This window comes from Phaseolus vulgaris, chromosome 8, assembly GCF_051622355.1.
Source record: "Phaseolus vulgaris cultivar YP4 chromosome 8, ASM5162235v1, whole genome shotgun sequence".
Taxonomy (NCBI): domain Eukaryota; kingdom Viridiplantae; phylum Streptophyta; class Magnoliopsida; order Fabales; family Fabaceae; genus Phaseolus; species Phaseolus vulgaris.
The window spans coordinates 29,310,378-29,336,085 of NC_143505.1; the positions used below are offsets into that span (position 1 = coordinate 29,310,378).

The 25,708-nt window shown below is 46.9% G+C and overlaps 1 protein-coding gene across 1 annotated transcript; it reads left to right on the forward strand.

Annotated features, from left to right (window-relative positions):
• The first annotated feature begins 2,240 nt into the window (after nucleotides 1-2,240).
• On the forward strand, nucleotides 2,241-5,327 carry LOC137825038 (uncharacterized). Its single transcript, XM_068630711.2, has one exon. The coding sequence runs from the start codon at nucleotides 2,241-2,243 to the stop codon at nucleotides 5,325-5,327; it is 3,087 nt and encodes a 1,028-aa protein (XP_068486812.2).
• Nucleotides 5,328-25,708: the final 20,381 nt, after the last annotated feature.

Below are 25,708 nucleotides of genomic sequence, written 5' to 3' on the forward strand. Positions count from 1 at the left end.
AGTGTTTGTTATCATCAAAACACATAGATGTTCATATCATGAGATCGTCTAATGGGTATTAGATCGTCTATTGACTTAACAACATCATTTTAACATTTTGATTTAACTTAAAAGTGAAAACAATGGATTAATGTGCATTTTCAATTTGTTAAAACTTAATAGACAAACAACCTTATTAAAATATAAGAAATTTCAATATATTAAAAACTAATTTTAAAAAATTAAAAACCTTCTTAGAATCACTTGAGGTCTTAATTGATTTGAACAAATTGACTTCACTAAGCAATCGATTAAAACATTCAACATAGTTTTTGTAGGACCTCGGTTATGAATATTTTTAAAGATTACATCATGATAGAGATCAAATAAGAGAGGATTTTACTAATGGAGGAAGAGGTCATCCACCCAAACATTTAAAGTTCTTCCTTCTAGTCTTCTAAAAAATTAAAGAAGAATTAAAATAAAGGGAGGACCAAGCCTAAAGCCAAAAGAAGACTACAAGCATTCAAGAATGGGCTTCAATTAATATCTCTCTTTATAGTTTCTTTTGTATAAATTTTTAAATAATATAGAATAGTGTTTAGGAAGATGCTAAAGAGGGAAACCTAAAGATACCTCTTGTGTAAAGCATCTTTAGACATTAGCTTTAGGAAAAGTCTAGAAGGTATCCCTTCATTCTCCACTTTAGGCGCTAGAAGTGGAAGAGTTGCAAGGCAACCTTGGATAACTTCCTTTGTAAGCTTCTTGTAAACTCATGATCGGTCCTTTCTCCTATAAAAGGAGGACTTGAGTCCTTGAAATGAGAGATTTGATATTTTGAGTAAAGAACCTCTCCCAAAATTGGTGAGTGATTGAGAGACTTGTGTCTTCTCCTCTTCTAGTCTCATCTTTAGCGCATTCTTGGAACCTCAAGTGGCAGCATCTACACTCATCTTGGAGCCTTACATCCTTCAAGTGGCGTGTTCATCTCCAAGAACTCCAACCACATAAGTCCCCTAATTCCTTTCATCTTCTTCATCCATTTCCATTCTAAAACAAATCCTAAAACATGTCTTAGATGTTTCTTTCAATTTCAATCGGTTAATCTTGCTTGTTTTGTGTTTTCATTCGGTAGTTCTTTTTAGTTTTTTGTTCTTGTGTTTCTAATTGAGTTTCATGGAGATTTAATCGGTTCATTTGTGTTCTTTTATGTTTCTAATCGGTTCTTTTGTATTCTTTTGTATTTCAATTGGTTCATTTGCCTTTTCATGGGTTTCTATATGAGTTTGGCTTGGTTACTTGTGATTTGGTGAGTTCTTGAATGTTAAGAACATTGATCCAATTCTTAGAAAGTGCCTAATCATATTCCAACTCAAGTTGAATGCATAACATGTCCTTATAATATCTCTTTCATGTTATTAGAATCATATCACATCATCACTTCAATCCATTCAAATATCTTACCAACAATGAGTTATAAACAAATTTAAATAAATTAGAAATACTTTCTTTGGCATTTTAATGGATAAAGTAACTTGGTAAAAGGAGTAATAAAAACATACAAAAGGGATAAACTAACACATATACTACATGAACTAAATCTTCATTCTTCAAGTCTTCATATAAGGAACAGATTCAAATAATCCAACTCCAATTGCATCTACAAAGTATACTTGCTTGCATTTGTTCAAGCAAAAACTTATCAGATAATGCATATGCACAACACTTGTGGTTGGAATAGACTAGATACTTTTGTGGTTGACATGATCGGATACATATAAAATTATGTTTTATAGTAAGTTGTTTAAGTGCACACTGAACAATAAACAAAGGGTTCGTTGAACTTGGATCTAACAACATTTTTAAACTTTTTTGAAATTTTCTCAAGATATTGTTTGAAGATGTACATTCAGATGATAGTTTTACTTAATAGACGACATGTCAAAAGCTTTTCAAAAACTTATTTTGTAAAACTCTCCATCTTTCGTTAGTGAAAGATAATAATATGCAATGAACATAGACAAATGGAATAAATATTTACGCTATGATTTTTATACTTGTATGTGTGATAGCACATACTACATCTAGTTGTTAATCAATTGATTGAGTTTCACTACGCAAACTATCATTGTAAGTTACAACATAGTATTATTTTGAACTTGACCACTTTTGGCTAAAACTAACTAAATAATTATTTGGAACTCAATCACTCTTGACTAACAACTAGAGTATTTTTTGAAATGTAACCACTCCAAACTCAGATGGAGGAATTGCGGCAAAAGGGGATTGAAGACCGTCGCCAACACGAAGAGGATAGATGCCGTCAAGAGGAAGAAATTGCCTTATTAAGAGAGCAAAATGCACAACTCCAGCGACAGGTTGATAATCCCGAAGGAGAAGGCCAATCCCATACGGCCGACCGAACTGCTTCTCGCATACCTACATCGACCGATCCCAATCTTAGTTCCAGAAATGGAATCGTTGAAAGAAAGCCAAGTAAAAGGGGTCATCCTTTTATAGACGAAATCATCACTACACCGCTTCCCGACAAGTGGAGAGGCCTCACCATTAAACTCTATGATGGGTCGACCGACCCAGACGAGCATTTAAATGTCTACAAAACGCAGATGACTTTGTACACCACAGATAACAATGTGTGGTCTAAATTATTTTCCACGTCGCTTCAAGGAGAACCTCTTACTTGGTTTACAGAGTTGCCTCCGAATTCAATAGATGACTTTGACCTCTTGGCTGCAAAGTTTTCTACTCAGTATGCCACCAGCCGGCCGCATCACATGTCTTCCATGTCTCTCCTAGCAGTGCAACAAGAGAAAGGTGAATCTCTTAGAACCTTTTTAGACAGGTTCAACAAAGCATGTATGAATATCCGAGGGCTCAAACAGGAAGTCGCATTACACCACTTGGTTTCGGCCATCCGGCCGAGCCGTTTTACTGAAAGCCTCATCAAGAAGCCACCTCAAGACATGGAAGATCTTCGCACTCGGGCAACCAAATTCATGCAAATCGAGGAACACATTGACTATCACCAACGGTTCAAAGCCGCTGGAACCGGAGCCCTCAAGGATCAAACCCCTAGCAAAGAAAGAGAAAGTGAGACAGAACGAACCGTCCGAGCGACTCTAAGGTCCGACCGGAATAGAGGAGGCCGGACTCCAAGGTTCAACAGTTACACCCCTTTAACCGTTCCCAGAGGGCGAGCCTTAGACGAAGAATTACAAATGGAGTTAATCCTGACACTAAAATGGTATCAAACACCACCAAATGCAGATACTGCTAAACATTGCAAGTATTACCGTAATTTCGACCATACGACCGAAGGATGTCAAGCGTTGAAGGACAAAATCGAAGAGCTCCTTCAAGCCGGCCATTTACGGCAGTTCATCAAGAAAACAAGAACTTCAAGATCTCCGCCACGAAGCACCGATCATTCCTCTTGTGGTGACGATCGGTCATACCGCAGTGACTACAAACACCGAACCGACCGTGACCAAGTTTCACGAAGACACAGTGAAAGTCCCGTTCGGCGTACGCGCGCCCGCAGCTCAAGTCCCGACCGAAACGCTCGACCTCGCCAACGTGTTCGCGAAGTTATCAACATGATTGTCGGACCAATTACCTTGGGTGAACCAAACCACGAAGTAAACTACATAGCAGGAGGTTTCGCCAGCGGCGGGTGCTCTAATTCCGCCCGAAAGAAACATCTCCGAGCAATTCAGTCCGCTCATGCTATTACAAGAAGACGTCCACATATACCTCCGATCACTTTCACTGATGACAACTTCACAGCCATAGATCCAGCCCAGGACGACCCTATGGTGATTACTGTAGAGATCGACAAGTTCGCAATTGCCAAGACTTTGGTAGACCAAGGCAGCTCAGTTGACATTCTCTACTGGGAAACCTTTAAGAAAATGTGCATCTCAGAAGCAGATATTCAACCTTATAACGAGCAAATGGTAGGATTCTCAGGTGAACGGGTCGATACCAAGGGATATATAGACTTGTATACAAATTTTGGAGAGGAAGACGGTCTTCATAAAACAATAAACGTACGATATCTTCAGGTTAACGCCCAAACCTCCTACAACATCCTCCTCGGTCGTCCGTCCATCAAAAGATTAAAAGCCATCGTTTCCACCCCACACCTGGCCATGAAGTTCCCCTCCGCGAACAACGACATCGCAACAATCCACGTCGATCAAAAAATTGCCCGAGAATGTTATGTCGCGAGTTTGAAAAGTGATTCAACTAGGCAGCTCTACACGGTTAATCCGGAAGGCCGATCCCCACAAAGAAGAGGACAATCCCCAACCAGACATTCCGAAAGGCGTACGTCTCGCCGCCATATGATAGCCCTTGTTGATCTAGATCCTCGTATGGACGACCCTCGTATGGAAGCAGGCGAAGACCTACATCCACTCCCACTTCGTGATGATCGCCATGTTACACATATTGGTACCTCACTGAAGTCGGACGACCGAATGGCCATCAGTACAACCCTTATGAAGAATACTGATCTTTTTGCATGGACGGCCGCCGACATGCCTGGTGTCGATCTGAAGGTTATTACTCACCAATTATCACTATATGAAGAGGCTAGGCCGATAGCCCAAAAGAAAAGAAAGCTAGGAGAAGAACGACGTAAGGCTGCACGTGACGAAGCGGATAAACTGTTACAAGCTCGATTCATTCGAAAGGCCCATTACACCACATGGCTAGCCAATGTGGTTATGGTCAGGAAAGCAAACGAAAAATGGCGGATGTGTGTTGATTATACGGACCTTAATAAGGCATGCCCAAAAGACTCTTATCCTCTACCTACTATCGATCGTCTAGTTGACGAGGCGGCCGGACATCACATCCTCAGCTTCCTCGATGCCTATTCAGGATATAATCAAATTCAGATGCACCCGGCCGACCGAAAGAAGACGGCCTTTATGACCGATTTCGACAACTTCTACTATGAAGTTATGCCTTTCGGCCTCAAGAATGCGGGGGCCACCTATCAAAGATTAATGGATCATGTATTCCACAACATGATCGGACGAAATGTTGAAGTTTATGTCGATGATATTGTCGTCAAGTCCGACTCGTGCAAGCAACACATTACCGATCTTAAAGAAGTTTTCCAGGCTCTCCGCCAACACCGGATGAGACTCAATCCCGACAAATGTGCGTTCGGCGTCGAGGGAGGAAAGTTCTTAGGTTTTATGCTTACCCACCGGGGCATAGAAGCTAATCCAGAGAAATGTAAAGCTATTTCTGAAATGAGGAGTCCCAACTCCATTAAAGAAATTCAGAAAAAACATCCGGATGCGAGTGGTTGACCGAATGCGAGGAAATCTAGATTTGTCCCTAAACTTGCAGAAAAAACAAGACCCATAGTCCAACTATTGAAAAAAAGCATCTCGCTTCGAGTGGTCGACCGAATGCGAGGAAATTTTCCTACAATTAAAAACATTTTTGTCCTCTCCACCGGTCATTCAGAAACCGGACGCCCGAGAACCGATCATACTCTACCTAGCTGTTTCTAACGAAGTTGTTAGTTCGGTCTTGGTCCAAAAGATTAATTCCGAAGAACATCCGATTTATTTCGTTAGTCGCGCCCTTCATGGCGCCGAAATTCGATACCAGATGATTGAAAAGGTCGCCATGGCCCTCGTTATTACCACCCGCCGGATGCGCATGTACTTTCAAAACCATCGTATTATTGTTCGGACAAACTACCCAATTGTGAAAATCCTTACCAAACCAGATTTAGCCGGACGGATGATCGGATGGACAATAGAATTATCAGAATTCCATATTCAGTACCAACCACGAGGGGCCATCAAGTCGCAAGCCCTCGCCAATTTTGCAGCCGAACTCACTCCTTCCTCGGCCAAGATTGCACATTTATCGTGGATTTTATACGTGGACGGCTCCTCCAATGAGCGGTCGTGCGGCGCTGGAGTCGTGTTGGAAGGACCCGGCGAGATTGTCATTGAGCAAGCCTTAAAATTCGAATTCAAAACTTCAAACAATCAGGCCGAATATGAGGCCATTATAGCCGGTCTACGCCTAGCTCAAGAATTAGAAATCACTAACTTAATTTGTAAAAGTGATTCCCGGCTCGTCATCGGTCAGCTTAATGACGAGTACGAGGTCCGGGAAAACTTGCTGCAACGGTACTACCACTTAGTCAAACAGCTGATAAGCACATTCTCAGAAATATCCATGCAACACGTCCGACGTGATGACAACACTCGTTCGGACGCCTTGTCCCGACTCGCAACCACGAAACGTACAGGAATTCAGCAGTCGGTCATCCACGTTACGCTAACACGGCCGAGCATCGATTTGCAAGAATGTTTAACGACTGACTGGGAATCTACTTGGATCACCCCAAATAAGCAATATCTGCTTGATGGCACATGTAGTTGTAGAAGTGAGAGAACCATTAAGCAGCGGGCCGCCCGATTTGTTTTAATTGGCGACGATCTTTATCGCCATGGTTATACCCGACCGCTCCTTAAATGCTTAACACCCGACCAGGCTTCCTATGTTGTTCGAGAATTACATGAAGGAATTTGTGGTACTCACTCAGGCGCGAGAACGATGGCTGCCAAAGTATTCCGAGCCAGCTACTATTGGCCGACCGTCCAAGGCGATTGCATCGATTTTGTTCGAAAATGCCTTAAATGTCAAGAGTTTGGCGCTTTATCTCACCAAAAACCTGAGGAACTTCATTATATGTTATCACCTTGGTCGTTCGTCTAATGGGGCATGGATATTATCGGCCCCTTCGCCCCCGGTAAGGGACAATGTAAGTTTCTCTTGGTCGACATTGATTATTTCACCAAATGGATCGAAGCCGAACCTCTTACCGCAATCACCGCTCGCAATGTCAAAAATTTCGTATGGAAGAATATTGTTTGTCGCTTCGGCCTTCCCCAAATTATCATTACTGATAACGGTCGGCAATTTACCGACCGTACGTTAGCCAAATTTAACGAGAAGCTCCATATCAAACACATCACCAGCTCGGTCGAACATCCGCAAACAAACCGCCAAGCAGAAGCTGCAAACAAGGCCATTTTGAACGAGCTAAAGAAACGTCTCAGCCCGGCCAAGGGTAATTGGACTGACGAACTCTTAGAAGTCTTATGGGCATATCGTTGCACCCCTCAGACAACTACACAAGAAACACCGTACAGCCTTACGTATGGCACTGAAGCCATGCTCCCCGTCGAAATTGGCGAACCTTCCCTCCGACGACAAACCCTTGATCTTGACCTCAACAAAGCAAGCCTTTCGGTCAGCCTAGATCTTATCAACGAACTTCGAGACAAGTGTAGAATTCGTGAGGAAGCATGCAAGATCAGGGCGGCCAGGCGGTACAATTCCAAAGTTAAACCAAGACAATTCCACAAAGGTGATTTGGTCTGGCGGATGCGAGGCGACGCCCGGAAGGAAGGCGGGAAATTTTTTAGCAATTGGGAAGGACCATTCTGGATAGCAGATACAGCGGCTGGCGGAGCTTATTACTTACAACATTTATCTGGAAAAGATGTACCGAGAACATGGAATGCCACGCATCTCAAATTTTACTATAGTTGAAGTAATAAGAGAAGTGTACTCTTTCCTCGCACGGTCGGTTCTTCCCTAAAAGAGGGTTTACGACCGAGCAGGTTTTTACGAGGCACTATAAAACAAAAAAAACATCTCTTCCATACCTTTCGTTATTCTCTGCTTCGTTCGTAATTCATTTATTTTCATGCCTCGTTCAGCACTCGAATTATTACTTAAACGTAATCAGAAATTCATCTATTTTCATGCCTCGTTCGGCACTCGAATTATTACTTAAACGTAATCAGAAATTCATCTATTTTCATGCCTCGTTCGGCACTCAAATTATTACTTAGACGTAATCGAAAATTTATCTATTTTCATGCCTCGTTCGGCACTCGAATTATTACTTAAACGTAATCAGAAATTCATCTATTTTCATGCCTCGTTCGGCACTCGAATTATTACTTAAACGTAATCAGAAATTCATCTATTTTCATGCCTCGTTCGGCACTCGAATTATTACTTAGACGTAATCGGAAATTCATCTATTTTCATGCCTTGTTCGGAATTCGAATTATTACTTAGAACTAATGAATTATTACTTAGACGTAATCGGATATTCATTTTCATGCCTCGTTCGGCATATGGATTATTACCTACTCACATTCATTCATGCCTCACTCGGCATCCAAAATATTACCACGCCTAAGAATTTGTCATCCAACCAGCCCACGCCTCGTTCGGTATCTAACATGTATATGAGTAAACATAAATTCTCTTACGACCCACGCGTTTATCAACAATAACGATAATAATGTTTACCAACAATACCTATTCGGTCGGTCATACACACCCCACAAACAAACAAGTAATAAATATACAAAATAGAACCATTGTACGATGCCCACATGCCGGGTCCAACAATTTTCTACGGAACATTATTCATTAGTTCTTCAAATGAGGCGTCCGGCTGTGGCCCAGGAGTCTCCGCCTCAGCCTCCTCATTAAAATTGTCATCGGGGTTGGCCGGCACCAGCTTTCCATCCACCACCATTTTCTCTATGTCGTACCGGTCGTCCTCCAGTGGTGCCCCATGCAGACAAACCGCTTGTTGGATGTCTAACCGGAAATACTCTTCGCTAATGTGAAGCATGAAGTCGTGGCACTTAGCCACTTCCGCTTTCAGAGCCTCCTCCCGGTCAGCTCCTTCATTTAGTTGCGCCTCGAGGTTCTTCGTCAGTCCCTCTTGCACTTTCGTGGTCGCATGCTTCTCCTCCAATTGGGCCTTCAACTTTTCTGCCATCTCGGTCGACGCCTTTGTGGCTTGAGTGGCCTCGGTCACATCTTTCTTCAACCGGGGAACGGTGACGGTCGTCACTCTCTCGAGCTCCTTGACCACCGTTCGGCTCGCTATGAGCGCCCGGCTTTGTAACTCCAAAGTTTCCACCATCAACTTGGTTGTGGGGATGGTGGAAAAAACCTCATTGTCCTCCACGGTCAGCTCCACCTGCAAATGGGCCGCTACTTCCATGCCGACCGTTAGCAATGTTGGCTCCGAGGTCGCTCGGGAAGGCCCGGCTCGTCCTTCTTGATTCCCTTTCGACGACTGTCCCCTTTTCTTGGCCGCTGCCGCGGCCGAAGCACCCACAGCAGGTACCGTCGTGGCCGGCTGAACCGCCAAGGCCCCACTCGCCTCGAGAGAACCCACCTGTCGGTTCCTTTGTCGGCATAAGTCGTTCATATACGCATTGAGGGATGCATCCGTTTGAGTCATTATCTCTGCAAAACATACAAGAATTATACGCTATTAATGAAACAATCCGACCAATCAAAATTGCAAAGTAACATACCAACAAAATCCACCCAGGGGTCGGACGACGTATATAATGAAATTATATCCCTCGTGGGCAACTTGTGAGGGAGCTGGTCGAAAACCGCCATTTCAGCTTTGCCCAACACTGACACGGCCGTTCGGGAATTAATAGTAAGAGATGTTGGATTCTGCGTCCAATGAAAGGGAAATTTGGTGCCACCCTCGGCCAGATAAAAATGTTCTCGGCTGTCCGGCTCCATAAACACTTTGAAATACCTTTCCTTGAAATTCTTGTATGACGTGGTGAAAGCCGCAAAACAAACACTCCCCGGACGACTCACCAACGAAACCCAACTTACTGGGTTGGCCGGATACGTGTTATAATAAAACAAGAAAACCTCCGCTCTGGGCGTCAGGTAAAAGAGTTGACACACCATTCGGTAGGCCTGTAAGCACGCCCATGAGTTCGGGTGAAGCTGAGTAGGTGCTAGGTTAAGAAACCTTAGCACATCAGTCGTAAACTCATCGAACGGCAAGGTCACTCTTAAATCGACAAACAAAGTGTTATAAACAAAGAAAAAATCTACCGGGGCATTTTCCCTCCCATGACACACACGGTCGGTGTACCCACATATCTCGGCAACTACAATGTCCGACGGTAGACCCGAATGCACAAGGGGAGCCTTTGCTATCACCTTATCTAGGTCATCAGGTTTCCTAAGCATCGTAGCGGTATTTCTAACGGCAATCTCAACCCAGTCATAAGTCGGACCCAAAGACCCACTAGTACTTTCGCTACTACCGGACGATGACTCCCCCCTCTCGCTCGACTCTCTACTAACTATTCTATTTGAAGAAAGTTGAGACGACATAACTAACCTTTCGTTCACGAATCAAAGCTCGGTCGGCAAATACAGATCGTACAGCAACACAACTCGCAATATGGACTCGGCGATCGAAGCGACTCAGATGCCGAACTCAAGAAAACGTGGTATCTCTGCAAATGGAAGCGCTATTTATAGCATTTCCCTATCACCCTCATCCGTTAGATGTTCGCTCATCCTATGACCTCTATCAGCCGGAAGTCGAACCGTCACTCAACCTACACCACAAGATCCCTCTCCGCCGCCTTCGACAAAAAGAAAACGTCCCATCATACCGTTATCATTAATTTCTGACACCTCGGAAACCCCAACAATCATTACGACTCTTCGGCTTTTATTCACCTCGAGCTTGGGGGGCAAGTGTACCGGTAGGCACCGAACGAACAAGCGTGGCCGACCGACCGAGTGCATAATAAATACAACCATTTACATAACAAGATAAGGTGGTTAAGATACACCTTCGAAAAATGTGGCAAGCTAAGGTAGTTGAGATAACACCTCCGAAAACCAAGGAGAATGTGCTTATAAAAGATATACTCACCGGGCATCCCGGGGAAAACCTAGCAAGACCTGTCCATGACCACCCTGAACCAAAAGACAGAAAGTCCATTAGGCAATCCTATAAATACTCTACCCAAGCCAGAGAAAGGTACGTTTTTCATCCACTTACTGAATCACACTTAGAATCTCTCACTGACTTGAGCGTCGGAGTACCTTCGCAGGTACCCTCCCCTGCCCGACCGAAGGAGACACCAAGAAGGAACGACTGACCGAAGGAGAAGAAGATCGACACGTCAGCAATTATACTACGTCAACCGACGGTGCCTGGGCCCATCTCTCCACTCAGGTACACTTTTAAAGCATTAAAGAAAAAAAGTTATTAAAATGGGTACATTTTAAACAACGGTTATGGAAATTGTCATGAAACAAAGCAAATATTAAAAAATAATATATAATAGTTGGTTTTATGAAGAATTGATCTGGAGAGCATCAAGATGAATTGATTTAGGTAATGATAGGTTGATAACTCATATTTTTTATACACCTAATTATAATTTTTAATATTATTATTTTAATATTTTTTTATATTATTTTATTTTAAATTTATCATTTATTATATATATATATGTACCGCTCTGGTAGTCGGAAGTGATGACGTGGCATCAAGCTACAGTATCGGCGTGTTGACGAGACACCAGGTTGGCAGAGGGGAAGGAAGTCGGGGGGCTCGTGAAGTCGCCAGTTATTAAGTTGGCGTTCTCCGATCTCCAGCATACCAGAACCGGCGATCACCAGGTTAAAGATGAAGTCGCCAGATGTAAACTCAGGCGACCAAGTGATTGGAGATCGCTAGAGCAAGCACATCGCCGAAGATGAAGGTGGTGCAGATTATGAAGGCGGTCGGCGAGACCACAGGGAAGGTGTACGAAGGCACCCTAACTCGCCAATTCTAGTAGAGATCGCGCTCCCAAGTTAGCTATGCACTGGGCAGTACCATGCATAAGTAACTTAGCCAAAAGAGAGTCAGAAGCAGCGCCCAAGTCAAGGAGGCTCCAGATGATGGCACGTGTACGACTGGATGCGAGCCACGTGTCCAGGTGCGTAACTGCCAGGAGAGAGAAAGTGACCAGGTATTTAAGGGTTTCCCAACGAACTTTTGAGGTACGCACGTTCAGATTGTCTTCTTTACGCTTGCGAGTTCTTGAGCATACTGTGAGAGAGAACATTGCACGGTTCCTTGAGAGTTCTTGAGTGTTTGCTCTTGAAGTATTTGGTGGTTCAGTCACTGACTTGGGCGTTGGAGTGCGATCGGCCGCAGCGGCGCCGCTCTGTTCTTTTGCAGGTTCTTGAGGTGGATCGTGACGAAGGACGGAGGTTGAAGCGGTGCGCACGTCGATCCAAGTTTGACGAGGCAAGTTCCAACGTTCTGGTCAACAGGCAGGATCATCAGGCGCCCACCGTGGGGCCGTGTAAAACCTGTTCCCATCCACAGCGTGAGTTCTTTGAGGTTTTCGTAGTTTTCTGCGTGGTTGTGTGCTGGTGCAACCGTTGTTCGCTGTTCGTTTGAGATTTGTTCGGTGATTTCGCGTTTTCCACCGTTCGTTTAGGTTTTTGTTCGGTAAGGTGAAGTTTTCTGCTGTTTACGCGAGATTTGTTCGGTGAGATTTGAGTTCTTTGGCTCGTTTGGTTTGTCGTGGAAGAAACGGTGGTTTCTAGTGGAGTTGCAGGTTTCTGAGGAGGTTTTCTGTGTTCTTGAGTTTCTTGCGGAGTTTTGCGAGGTTCTGACCGATTGATCGCTGAATCGATCGTAGCTGAAGTAAGTGTTGTTCGCTGCATTCTGTGATTCGTCAAGTTTCATGAGAAAAATGAGAAGCAACCGTTCAAGTCCAGTTGCACCCGTTGCTGCTGAAGGCGCCGCCATGACCATGGCGCAGATGGTAGAGATTATGCGCTCGTTGCAGGCAACTGTGGAAGCCTCGCGCATAGAACAGGCGAGAATGCATGAGGACATGGCCGCCTCTCGGGCCAGGAATGATGAGCTTAGCAAGGTGACTGAAGAGCAGCGTCAAGCTCTTCAGGAGCAGCAAGGGCGTCCTATTGCTGAAGAGGTCGCGCCGTCAACGCCGCCTCGTGTTTTTCCCATGCCTTTCGCTCAGGCGATTACTGACATGCCTATTCCTGCGAGTGTGGTACCTGTCAAGGCTGTTTTTACCGGCGTGGAGGATCCTGAGGCTCATCTCACCACGTTCCATACGCAGATGATGCTGTCAGGAGGATCAGACGCCGTATACTGCAAGATGTTCGTGAGCACACTCCAGGGAACGGCGTTGGAGTGGTTTGTGAGCCTGCCTAACGGTCACATAACCAATTTCCAATAGTTCTCGAAGATTTTCGTCGAGCAGTACATCGTGAATAAGGCACCGCCCAGGGTGTCTTACGATTTGTTTGATATAAGGCAATATCAGGGAGAGTCCCTCAGGGACTACTTGAATCGCTTTGAGGCGCAGATGGTCAGATCGCCGGCTAAAGATGAAGAGATGCTGGTCTACGCATTTAAGAAGGGCGTGCTGCCGGGACCATTCTGCGAGGCATTGATCAGGGCTCACCCCGCCACGTTTGCTGAGGTTAGGCGACTTGCGGTGGCCCACATCGCCGACGAGAGTGAAGTCGCCGAGAAGAGAGGAAGCGTGTCTCCCGCTAGGCCGCGCGCCCAGACCAGGATCCAGCCACAGAGGGTTCTGGAGACAGCGGCGGCCAGAAGGGATCAGAGGACTCGCCATCCTTATGATCCAAGGAAGAACAAGGGCAGGAGCCAAGGCCGCCAACAACCAGCACGCCAGAAATACAATCGCCCGCCTAAGCACAAGTTTGTCATGGGATTGGCAGACCTGATCGCCATTCCCAACATATCTGCTAGGTTGAAAGCGCCAGAGAAGGTGGGCGACAAGGTGCTGGGACCAAAGCCAGATGCCTGGTGTGAGTTTCACCAAGGCTTTGGCCACACAGTGGATTCGTGCTTGGCTTTAGGATACCAGCTCGACGATCTGGTTAAGAGCGGGTTCCTAAATGACTATTTGCTGGATAGAAGGACGGGGGGCGCGTCGAGCTCCCAACCAGCAGGAGGAGAAGCTCAGCAGCACGAGATGCCTACGCACGGGGAAATCCACACCATTGCAGTGGGTTTCTCAGGAGGTGGATGCACCGCATCACAGAGGAAGAGGTACGCGAGGTCTGTGATGACGGTGGATATGTTTGAAGACCACTCGCCGGAAGTGGACATTACATTCACCAAGCAGGATCTTCGGGACGTTGTGCCTCATGACAACGATCCCATAGTCATCTCGTTGATCACAGCAGGAAGAAAGGTCCACAGGGTGCTGGTGGACCAAGGAAGCTCGGCAGACGTGATGTTCTGGCCGACTTTCACGCAGTTGGAGCTGCCCCTTGACCAGTTGAGGCCCTATGGAGGGTGTTTGTATGGTTTCGCTGGTGACCAGGTGGAGCTCAGGGGGTACATAGAATTGAGGACTACGTTTACAAACGAGGCGGGTTCGAGAACGGAGAAAATCAAATACCTTGTTGTAAACGCTCCTTCAGCCTACAACATCCTGTTGGGAAGGCCCACGCTCAATCGGATAGGCGCTATACCGTCGACTCGGCACATGAAGGTGAAGTTGCCGTCTATGGAGGGGGTGGTGATCACCATCAAATCCGATCAGAAAGAAGCAAAGAAGTACTATGAGAATAGCCTGAAAAACAAAAGATCGGTGAGTTACGTAACAACCACCCCGCCTCCCGGTGTGAAGCCCAGGTCGACGGTGATAGAGGAGACCGCCGGAAGAGACGTGGAGATGGTGGATGCTGAGCTGGAGGAGGGGAACGCCGGTCTGGAGGAAGAAGAGGCGAGGAATCGCCCTGAGGAAGCGAGAGAACTGGGAATCGCCAGGGCGGTGATCGCCAGAGAAACCAGACCAAAACCCGTCGAGCAGTGGCTCGAGAGAGAGATCGGGGGAAAAATCTTCAAGTTGGGAAGATCCCTGGAGGTTGAGCTCCAGGACCAGATCGCCAAGGTGATAGAACGGCATCTGGATGCGTTTGCATGGTCCGCTTCGGACATGCCCGGGATCGATCCCGACTTCTTGTGCCATCATCTGGCGATGGACAACTTGGTGAGACCGGTGCGACAAAGAAGAAGAAAGTTCAACGAGGAGAGGAGGTAGGCGATTAGGGACGAAACACAGAAACTCCTCGCTGCAGGCCACATCAGGGAAGTCCAGTACCCTGAATGGTTGGCAAATGTCGTGCTGGTGAAGAAGAGTAATGGGAAATGGCGCATGTGCGTCGATTTCACTGATCTGAACAAGGCTTGCCCAAAGGATTCATATCCTTTACCAAGCATAGACGCCCTGGTGGATAGTGCTGCAGGGTGTAAGTTGTTGAGCTTCTTGGATGCCTTCTCGGGGTATAATCAGATCAAGATGCATCCCATGGATGAAGAGAAGACTGCCTTCATGACCGAGAGATCGTGCTACTGCTATAAGGTGATGCCATTTGGGCTGAAGAACGCGGGGGCCACGTACCAGAGGTTGATGGATCGAGTACTTGCACCGATGCTGGGAAGGAATGTGCAAGCGTACGTCGATGACATGGTCGTGACCTCGCCAGAGAAAAGCAAGCACGTTGCAGACTTGGAGGAATTGTTCACGACGATCGCCAAGTTCAAATTGAAGCTGAACCCAGAGAAATGCATTTTCGGCGTGGAGGCTGGAAAGTTTTTGGGTTTCCTCTTGACTGAGAGAGGCATAGAAGCCAACCCGGATAAGTGTGCCGCCATCCTGGCGATGAGGAGCCCAGCTACCGTGAAGGAAGTACAACAACTAACAGGTCGGATGGCCGCCCTGTCTCGCTTCGTGTCAGCTAGCGGAGAGAAGGGACATCCCTACTTCCAGTGCTTAAGGCGCAATAACAAGTTTGCTTGGACGAAGGAGTGCGAGGAAGCCATCGTCAAGCTAAAGGAGTATCTGGCGAGCCCGCCGGTTTTGTGCAAACCGCTGGTGGGAACCCCTCTCACGTAGTATTTTGCTGTAACTGAGAGGGCGGTGAGTGCTGTGCTCGCCCAGGACCAAGATCAGGTTCAAAAGCCTATTTATTTTGTTAGTAAGGTGCTGCAGGGCCCCGAAACGAGATATCAGGCCCTGGAGAAGGCTGCGCTGGCTGTGGTGTTTTCGGCGAGGAGGTTGCGCCACTACTTCCACAGCTTCACGATTCTGGTGATGACTGACCTGCCCATCCAGAAGGTCTTGAAGAAGCCCGACGTTGCGGGAAGGATGGTGAAGTGGGCAGTAGAGCTGTCAGAGTTTGATATCAAGTAGGAACCCCGAGGCCCGATTAAGGGGCAAATCTTCGCAGATTTCGTGGTCGAGCTCTCGTCTGAGGCAACACGAGTTGAAGGGGACGACTTCCGTTGGGTACTCTCGGTGGATGGATCGTCGAACCAGTAGGGTAGCGGTGCTGGAGTCATTTTGGAAGGACCCAACGGCGTGTTGATCGAACAATCTTTGAGGTTTGCCTTCAAAGCCAGCAACAATCAAGCAGAATATGAGGCGCTGATCGCCGGGATTTTGCTGGCAAAGGAGATGGGAGCGAGGGTGTTGATGGCTAAGAGTGACTCGCTGCTAGTCACAGGGCAAGTAACAGGCGAGTTCCAGGCTAAAGATCCACAAATGGCGGCTTACCCGGAGTATGTGCGGGAATTGAAGAGTTCCTTTGCCTCCTTTGAAGTGGTGCATGTGCCCAGAGAGCAGAATGCCCGAGCTGACTTGCTAGCTAAGCTCGCCAGTTCAGGCAAGGGGGGTAGACAGAGGACGGTGATTCAAGAAACTCTGAAGACGCCGAGAGCATTTGTAGCAGATCACCTGGTTCTTCAGATAAGCAGGTCGACGGAAAAAGCGGCAAGAAGTCACAAGTCTTTGACGCAAGAAACTTTGAGATCGCCGAGAATTAGAGCATGTCGAGGAGAGAAGGTGAACATGACGCAGGTCTGTGCTACCCATGAGCCAGACACCTGGATAACACAGTACAAGCGGTGCCTGGCAGATGGCCTTCTCCCGCTGGATCCGACAGAGGCTAGGATGATAAAGAAGAATTCTAGCAAGTTCACATTGATTGATGGCGAGTTGTACAGGTTTGGGTTCACTCACCCACTCCTGGAATGTGTGCATGGCGAGAAGTGCACGAGAATCATGGCAGAGCTCCACGAAGGGATATGCGGAAGCCACGTTGGGGGTCGAGCTCTGGCCGCAAGGACTCTCCGTGCAGGGTACTACTGGCCATCGATGAAAGAAGACTGCAAGAAGTACGCGCAGTGTTGCAAACAATGCCAACAGCACGCTGATTGGCACAAGGCGCCTCCCGAGGAGTTGAAGTCGATTTACAGCCCTTGGCCGTTTCATACTTGGGGAATCGACATCCTGGGACCATTCCCGCTGGCGATCAGGCAGATGAAGTACTTGGTGGTGGCGATTGAGTATTTCACCAAGTGGATTGAAGCAGAACCAGTGGCCCAGATCACCGCACACAAGATCGAAGGTTTCGTGTGGAAGAACATTGTGTGCCGGTTTGGTGTGCCCAAGCGCCTGGTGTCGGACAATGGGACTCAGTTTGCAAGTCACCTGTTGAAGAAGCTGTGCGAAGGGGTGGGAATTCAACAAGTGTTTGCATCCGTCGAGCACCCTCAGACAAATGGTCAAGTAGAGTCAGCTAATCGGGTGTTGCTAAGAGGTTTGAAGAGAAGGCTGGAGAAAGCCAAAGGAAGCTGGGCTGAGGAGGTACCCCGTATAGTCTGGGCGTACCACACCACCGAGCAGTCAGGAACCCATGAGACCCCGTTCAGCTTGGTCTATAGGTGTGATGCAATGATTCCCGTAGAAATCCAGGAGAGCTCGCCGAGATTCCAGAACTTCATAGAGGAAGACTCGAATGAGGAGAGAAGGTTGAACCTGGATCTACTGGATGAGGTCAGGGAAGAGGCAAGATTGAAGGCTGAGGCGGTGAAGAGAAGGATTGAACGAAGATATAACTCAAAGGTGATGCCGAGGCAGTTTAGAGAAGGCGACCTGGTGATGAGGAAAGCCCACCAGTACGAGATGGAGAATAAACTGTCACTCAAGTGGACGGGACCGTTCAGAATAACCGAGGCGCTCGGGAACGGCGCCTACCGCTTAGAGACATTGGAAGGAGGGGCGATTCCTCGCACTTGGAACGCCACGCACCTCAAGTTATATTACAGTTGAGAACTTTGTAAGTAAAGACAAACACGAAGTTACATTACAATGTCTCTGTTAAAACAGTTTGAAGGGGGCACTCTTTTTTCCCTAAGGAGGGTTTTTAACGAGGCCACCCAATAAAGAGAAGTTTTCAAAAGTTTAAGTTGTTTCAGATTGCATGCCTGTTGTTTTCAGAAAGTTTTGAAGAAAGACCTTGTCACTTATATGTGACTTAAGGCGAGTTAAAGATATATTGCATGCTTTCTAAAAAGTTTAAAGTCCTCATCGTCTTTCGGCGATCGGAGGCATCAGTTAAAGTTAAAGTCCTCATCGTCTTTCGGCGATCGGAGGCATCAGTTAAAGTTAAAGTCATCATCGTCTTTCGGCGATCGGAGGCACGAGTTAAAAGACCTCAACGCCCTCGCACGTTCTGAGGCGAGATAAAGACCTCCTCGCCGTCGAGCGAGTGCAGGCGAGGAAGAGCGAAAAGTTCTCAGTGTTTCTGGGGGAAAGAAGATGTAACCACTGGGGCAATGTAGAGGCACCAGTGAAAAGTCCTCAGTGTTTCTGGGGGCGAGAAGATGTAACCCCTGGGGCAATGTAGAGGCACCAGTGAAAAGTCCTCAGTGTTTCTGGGGGCGAGAATATGTAACCCCTGGGGAAATGTAGAGGCACCAACGAAAGTCCTCAGTGTTTCTGGGGGGAGGAGATGTAACCCCTGGGGCAATGTAGAGGCACGATTTAAAGACCTTCTCGCCTATGAGCGATTTCAGGCGAGTTAAAAGACCTTCTCGCCTATGAGCGAGTTCAGGCGAGTTAAAAAGACCTTCTCGCCTATGAGCGAGTTCAGGCGAGTTAAAGACCTTCTCGCCTATGAGCGAGTTCAGGCAAGACAAAATCCTTCTCGTCTCGAACGAGTTCAGGTATGGTGTAGAGGGCGGAAGAAGTTTGGAAGGTGGCTAAGGTAGGTTCGAAGAGAGCGCCTAGCCACCCGGTCTCTTGTTCTGAAGCTCAAGGAGGTAGAGAAGGATCCGAAAGGCGTCTCTACCCCCAAATAAAGGAACAATGGTCAAGGTATGAAGCCAGAAAGAAGCTGATATCGCCAAGAGTCTTTGGCGACCAGGAAAAGTTCAAACAGTGGCGAGAAAGTTAAAGACCCGTTTTGATGAAGCAAATCGGGTGAAGCGATGTTTCAAGCTAGTAGCTGAGTTAAAGTTCGTTGCTGGAAGAATGGTTTTACGCTGAAGATCATTGCCTTGAGATTACGAGTTTTAAAGCGATTGTTATCCGAGATCGAAGTGGTTCGAAGCAGTTAAGTATATGATCGCGCTTACGAAATCGCTAAGTTAATTTCTTGAAGCAAATTGTGCAAGGAAAGTTAAAGTAGCTAAAGAAGTTATAAGAAGAAATACAAGGACTTTGTCATTAAAGTGAGTATCAGATTCAAGAACACATGTACAGGAAAATGCAAAGTTTACTACAATAATGTGAAAGGAAAAAGCATAAAGGTAGTGGATGAGGGGAAATCAATTAGTCTTTAGCGGGAACAACTTTCCCATCCACCACCTCGTTGTTGAGGGACACCATGCTAAGATCCAGATCGGGGAACAAGCAGGCGAACTGTTCCCGTGCGGCCTCGAATCCAGCAGCAAGAATTTGGGCAGAACTCAGATCAAGCTCTTCAGTCTGTTTCTTGAGTTCTTCAGTTTGTTCCTTCAGCCCCTTGTTCTGCTGCTCCAGCTCTTCAGCTTGCTTCTTGAGTTTTTCGATGGTTTCCTGAGCTTGAAGAAGGTCTTCAGCAACCTTCTTGGATTCTGCCTGCACCTGGCCCAGTTCAGCGGCAATCTCCCCTTCAGTTTGTTCCTTAGGCATGGTGTCGTCCCTCTCCTTCTCCACCTTTCCCAGGAAGACCTCCCGATCGGCTGACCTTTGTTCCAGTTTCTTCACCTTGGCGGCGTCAGTTTTGATCAAGGCCTCCAGGTCAGCCACTTTCACGCGATAAGGCACTAGTTTGCTCTCTAGCTCAATCTTCTCTTGAGCCAAGAGTTGTACCTTATGGCGGAGATCGGTGGCCTCCTTGCGCGCCACCCGGAGCTCGGTGCTCATTGCATCTTCTACTCGGGAGTGTTCAATCTCCGCGAGTGTCAGATTGCACGACAACTTCTCCGCCTCAATCCTTATAGTGTTGTTCTCAGTTCGAAGGGCGTAGAGGTCGTCCTGGAGCTTCCTGGTGGAGCTCTCCACAGCTCTAGAGATAATGGTGGGGAAGTCCTCTGCCATCATCTTCAGTTTGGCCGAGAAAGGCTCCCACATCCTCGTGACCTCGAGAGAGAGGTTTGCTTGTGGAGGCACCGGGTGGGCTCGTTGTTGGCTCTCGCCGCCACCTTCTTTAGTTGGTTGCTCAGCAGGTGCTTCTTGGCGTGGTGGCGACGTCGGAGACTCAGTAATCAGAATCGGAGAGTTGTGGGCAACCTCATCCCCGATTGGAGCAACGTTTGCGGTTGAGGCATTTGAAGGAGGACCCCCTCCAGCTGATACATTCGGCGTGGAGGCGCTCGGGGGGTCCTCCATGAAGTTTGGCTCGGGGGCCTCAACCACAGGTGGCGCAGACGCCAATGGAATTGCTTGGACTGGTGAGACAGGAGCTGGTGGGGGTGGCAATGTTGGAGGCGGAGCAGGTGTAGATGGTGGTGTTGATGTTGGAAGAGGGGGTGGAGCAGATGGTGAAGAAGGTGCCACCCTCTTCCTCTTCGTGACGAGGCCATCTTCAGTTGCCTCGTCGTCTTCCTCTTCCTCCTCGTGGACTACTTGGGGGGCTTTCCTCTTGGGTTTCCTGAGGACAAGCTTTTTGCGTTGGTTGGCGGGTTGGACATCGGGAGGAGTTGGGCCTTTGGGTGGCGATCGGCCCTGTGCGGCAGCGATCTCCACCACCGAGTTTGGCACGGTTTGTGAACTCGATGCCAACCCGTGGGTTCGGGCGAGCGCCCTCAGTTTAGCGAGCTTGCCCTGGCCCAACATATTATCTGCATAGAGCAAAAATGCATGGGTTAGCTCAGAGAGAAAATAAATGCATAAGGCAGTATGCAGCAAAGAAGATAAATGGTGCAGAAAATAAAACCAAAGTCTTGCGCACAACGCACAAGATGCCCAGAAATAGTTAACAGAGGTAATGTTAGTATAAAGACTTAGACGTTCTAACCTATGCGATTTTCTAGTTGGTCCTCGAAGAACTCGAAGCAGATGAGCGTGGTGGTGAGGAAGGTGATGTTGGCATCTGCCACGCTCTTCCAGAAGAAGCAGAGGTCTCTGTCCAAGGCACCCATGCTATCAGGACTTCTTGGCCTCCTGAAGCTACTCTTGGACTCTTTGTTCCCCTTGTTTACCCAATACAAGGGGAAACCGTCGAGCAACGAAGCGTCCTTGTCGTTGGGGCGCACCTGGACAAACTTGCCTTTCCAGTCTTTGTAGGATTGCTGGAAGATAGAGAGGATCGACCTCCCAGCAATCCCGTTCAAGCTTACCCATAGGCGATCTCCTGGGTGCTTGGCTTCAAAGGGAAATAAGAAAACATCCACTGACGCTGGCAGCCCCAAGTGGTCGCACATTATTTGAAAAGCCCGTACGAACACCCAGCTGTTGGGATGGAGCTGGGCGGCGGCGATATCGAGCTCGGTGAGAAGCTCCCTTTCAAAACGGGTGAAGGGAAACCTAAGTTTCACCTTCTTGAACAGGGTGGTGTATATGAGGCAGAACAACCCGCCGGTGTTCCCCTTATCGTCAACACACACCGGCATGTCGGGAGGGCAAGGTAGCACCGTCATCTTTTCGTCGTGCTCCTTATGGAATGATTGGTGAGGCTCGTCCCCTTTCTTCAATCGCAGAACTGCCCCAGCAGAATTTACAGAAGATGTTTCCCTCAACAAAGTTGAGGTGGCCCATGGGTACAGGTTTTTGAAGTCTGGAGAGGGAACAGAGGCTCCTCCGGCAACGGGGGGAGTGGCCTGAGCCAAGTTCGGGTGGGAGGGTGCAGGCCTCTCAGCCTGAGAAGACGAAGCACCACGTGCTCGCGGTGGGTCATGTGCTTGTGAGGAGGGGTTTCGTGATGAAGAAGGAGGATTTGGGGTGATCTTTGAGCGAGTCATTGCGGAAGCTGCAGAGGAAAAAGAAAAGGAAAAATGATCAGGGTTCGCAGAGGCTGACTCGATCATGGAAGAAGGGTGAAAAACGAACGAACGTAGGAGGTTCGTTGTGACGTTGACGAAGCCCTAAGTTATGAGAAAGGAGAAATGGAAAAAACAACCCACAACGTATGCACCAGACAGTTAAAGGATGATGCGAATCGGTTAAAGAAGGAAAGGAAGTACCTTTTTGTGATCGGAAGAGTGATGAAGGAAGTTGGTGATTCAGGAAGTTGAAGAACGTTGAGAGCTTTTTTGCATAAGGGAGTTGGAGCGTTTGAGAATACGAAGAAAGTGATGGAACAGTGGAGCGAAATGGGTTTAAGGGTTTTTCGAAATGGGTTTGGGAAGCGCAAACGTTAACTGAAGGTAACCGTTGATGAAGCCACGTGTCGAGCGATGGGTGAGGTGTTTGGTGGAGCGTCAGAGAAGCAGAAAGTACAACCGCTTGAAATTCTGCGCCAGTGCCACGTAGATCGGTATTGACGTGACTCTTTTAGTCTTTTCGCTGGACAAGTCTTCGCTTAAGACTGGGGGGCTTGTGTACCGCCCTGGTAGTCGGAAGTGATGACGTGGCATCAAGCTACAGTATCGGCGTGTTGACGAGACGCCAGGTTGGCAGAGGGGAAGGAAGTTGGGGGGCTCGTGAAGTCGCCAGTTATTAAGTTGGCGTTCTCCGATCTCCAGCATACCAGAACCGGCGATCACCAGGTTAAAGATGAAGTCGCCAGATGTAAACTCAGGCGACCAAGTGATTGGAGATCGCCAGAGCAAGCACATCGCCGAAGATGAAGGTGGTGCAGATTATGAAGGCGGCCGGCGAGACGACAGGGAAGGTGTACGAAGGCACCCTAACTCGCCAATTCCAGTAGAGATCGCGCTCCCAAGTTAGCTATGCACTGGGCAGTACCATGCATAAGTAACTTAGCCAAAAGAGATTCAGAAGCAGCGCCCAAGTCAAGGAGGCTCCAGATGATGGCACGTGTACGACTGGATGCGAGCCACGTGTCCAGGTGCGTAACTGCCAGGAGAGAGAAAGTGACCAGGTATTTAAGGGTTTCCCAACGAACTTTTGAGGTACGCACGTTCAGATTGTCTTCTTTACGCTTGCGAGTTCTTGAGCATACTGTGAGAGAGAACATTGCACGATTCCTTGAGAGTTCTTGAGTGTTTGCTCTTGAAGTATTTGGTGGTTCAGTCACTGACTTGGGCGTTGGAGTGCGATCGGCCGCAGCGGCGCCGCTCTGTTCTTTTGTAGGTTCTTGAGGTGGATCGTGACGAAGGATGAAGGTTGAAGCGGTGCGCACGTCGATCCAAGTTTGACGAGGCAAGTTCCAACGTTCTGGTCAACAGGCAGGATCAATATATATATATATATATATTTACTTTTAAATTCACAAGAGTTGTTTGTATACAACTCGACAGGTGGCTATGTAAAAAGTCTTTATTAGTCGGTTATGATATTAAGTGCTCAGTTATTCTTCCCTCTATTAAGGGTAGCTACACAAGATCCCCATCTTGATATAAATGGATCGATATTAAGGCATGAACGAGTTTAATAAATACTCGTATACAAGTTCACCTTTATGCGACTTTGGTCAAGCTCATATATATAATTATTCGATAAATAAGTGGTTTTATATATTTGTTTCATTAATAACATTAAATGGGAATATGTAAAGACCATGGAATTTTTAGTTTACTCATGTGATTTTTAATTATGACGGCGCATCATCATTTGACAGTTAATGCCACGTCTTTTTATTTTTCCCTAATCATAGCATTATCGAGCCATTTAATCAAAATTTCGAAGTAGAACCGTTTTGACGCTCGTGGATTTTGCTCGTTCATTCCTAATGTATTCTTTCTATCTCTTATCTTTCGCTCTTTTATTATCATCTTTTTATCGTGAAGACTCCTTAGATTACTTGTTTGGTATATTCCAGCTCTGATGGGCTAAACATTACCTTTGTTTATGAGTATTTTTTCAAGGACCTCAATATTTTGTTTCCTTTATGTTAATTGTGATGAACGTGGTTCCGAGTCAATTTCATCTTAACAACTAGGTTTTCTTGAACTAATAGTTTGTTCAGTTATCATTCAAGGTAATCGATTATGGGGGAGAAATACTGGAGGGGGATGGTGGAACATAAACAATACCCTTCATCAAGCTCATCTACTACGTTCTTTTTCTCAAATTTTCCGGATAGTCATGGAGAATATGATATGTTCAAGTTGTTCCAGAGATGGGCAAGGGTCAAAGAAGTGTTCATATCCAGGCGTCTGAATCGGTGGGGTAGAAGGTTCGGTTTCGTTAGATTCTTCAACGTCAACAATGCAGCGAGCCTGGAGAGGGATCTCGACCAGTGTTATATTGGAAATAGGAAACTGTATGTTAACCTACCAAGATACCAGAGAGATGAGTTTGAACGTAAACGTGCTGAGCATAAAGATCCTAAAGGATTAAGAAGTGGTGGAGATGTCCATCCTTTTGGGCAGAGGAAAGGAAAGGAGGTGTGGAGAGAAAAAAGTGGGAAGGAAGGTCACAAGAATGGTACTGTCACCCAGTCATATGCAGATGTAGTTAGAAAGAGAACACAAGACCAGTGGAGGGGCCCGAGCCTAACGACTAAAATGGTAACTCTGCCATGGATGACTAATAGCTTGGTTGGTCGTATGACAGCCAAGCTTAACTTTGAGCTCCTACAGGAAGAGTGCTTTAAGGGAGGAATGAACATGTTTATGGTAAGATATCTGGGGGATAATCTTGTCCTAATGACACCTAAAGCAGAAGAACGTATGGAAAACTTTGTCAAGCTTAATAAGGAATGGTTTGAAGGCTTGTTTGAAGATATTAAACCGTGGACAGCTTCATGTGTAGCAGATTACAAAGTAGTGTGGGTTAGGTGTTATGGGTTGCCTCTTTCGCTGTGGAGCAAGGAGTGTTTATCGAAAGTTGTAGGGGAAGTCGCAACTCTGGTGGAGGTTGATGAAGCCACGCTGAAATGGGAGTGTTTAGAGTATGCTCGGATTCGGGTGCGTGTGCTTCAGTCAACAAAGGCAGAGATGTCTAAGGGGTTTAGGATTAATGGAGTGGTGTATAATATTAATATTGTGGAGGAGGTGGAGCCCCATGGTGGTGCTGAATCTGTATGCAAGTGTGCCCTTAACCATTATAGCTCGTCGGATAGTGTTTCGTCAACAGAAACCTTTGTTGAAAACACAATCTTTTCAGGTGATTCAGGCAACCTACAAGGAGGGGATGAGGAGGTGAACCGTTGGCGGTCGAAGAAGACCGACGGAGAAGGAAGTGGTAGGTCAACGACAGGGACAAAGAAAGCACAGGAAAAGGAATGTGCAGACTGGTTGGAGGTTTGTCAGAAAAAGAGGTCTTTACCTTTCACAAGAAAGGAATTGTGTAAGCAAGGTTTATCTGAGGATGGGTCAGCTCTGTCTGCAAATCAAAAAATATCTGACGCATGTGCCCTTATTCAAAATTATGTGGCTAAGTTAGTA

Bases quoted from the DNA above. Each gene is read 5' to 3' on its own strand.
- LOC137825038 (XM_068630711.2), top strand. From the start codon at position 2,241: ATGGAGGAATTGCGGCAAAAGGGGATTGAAGACCGTCGCCAACACGAA.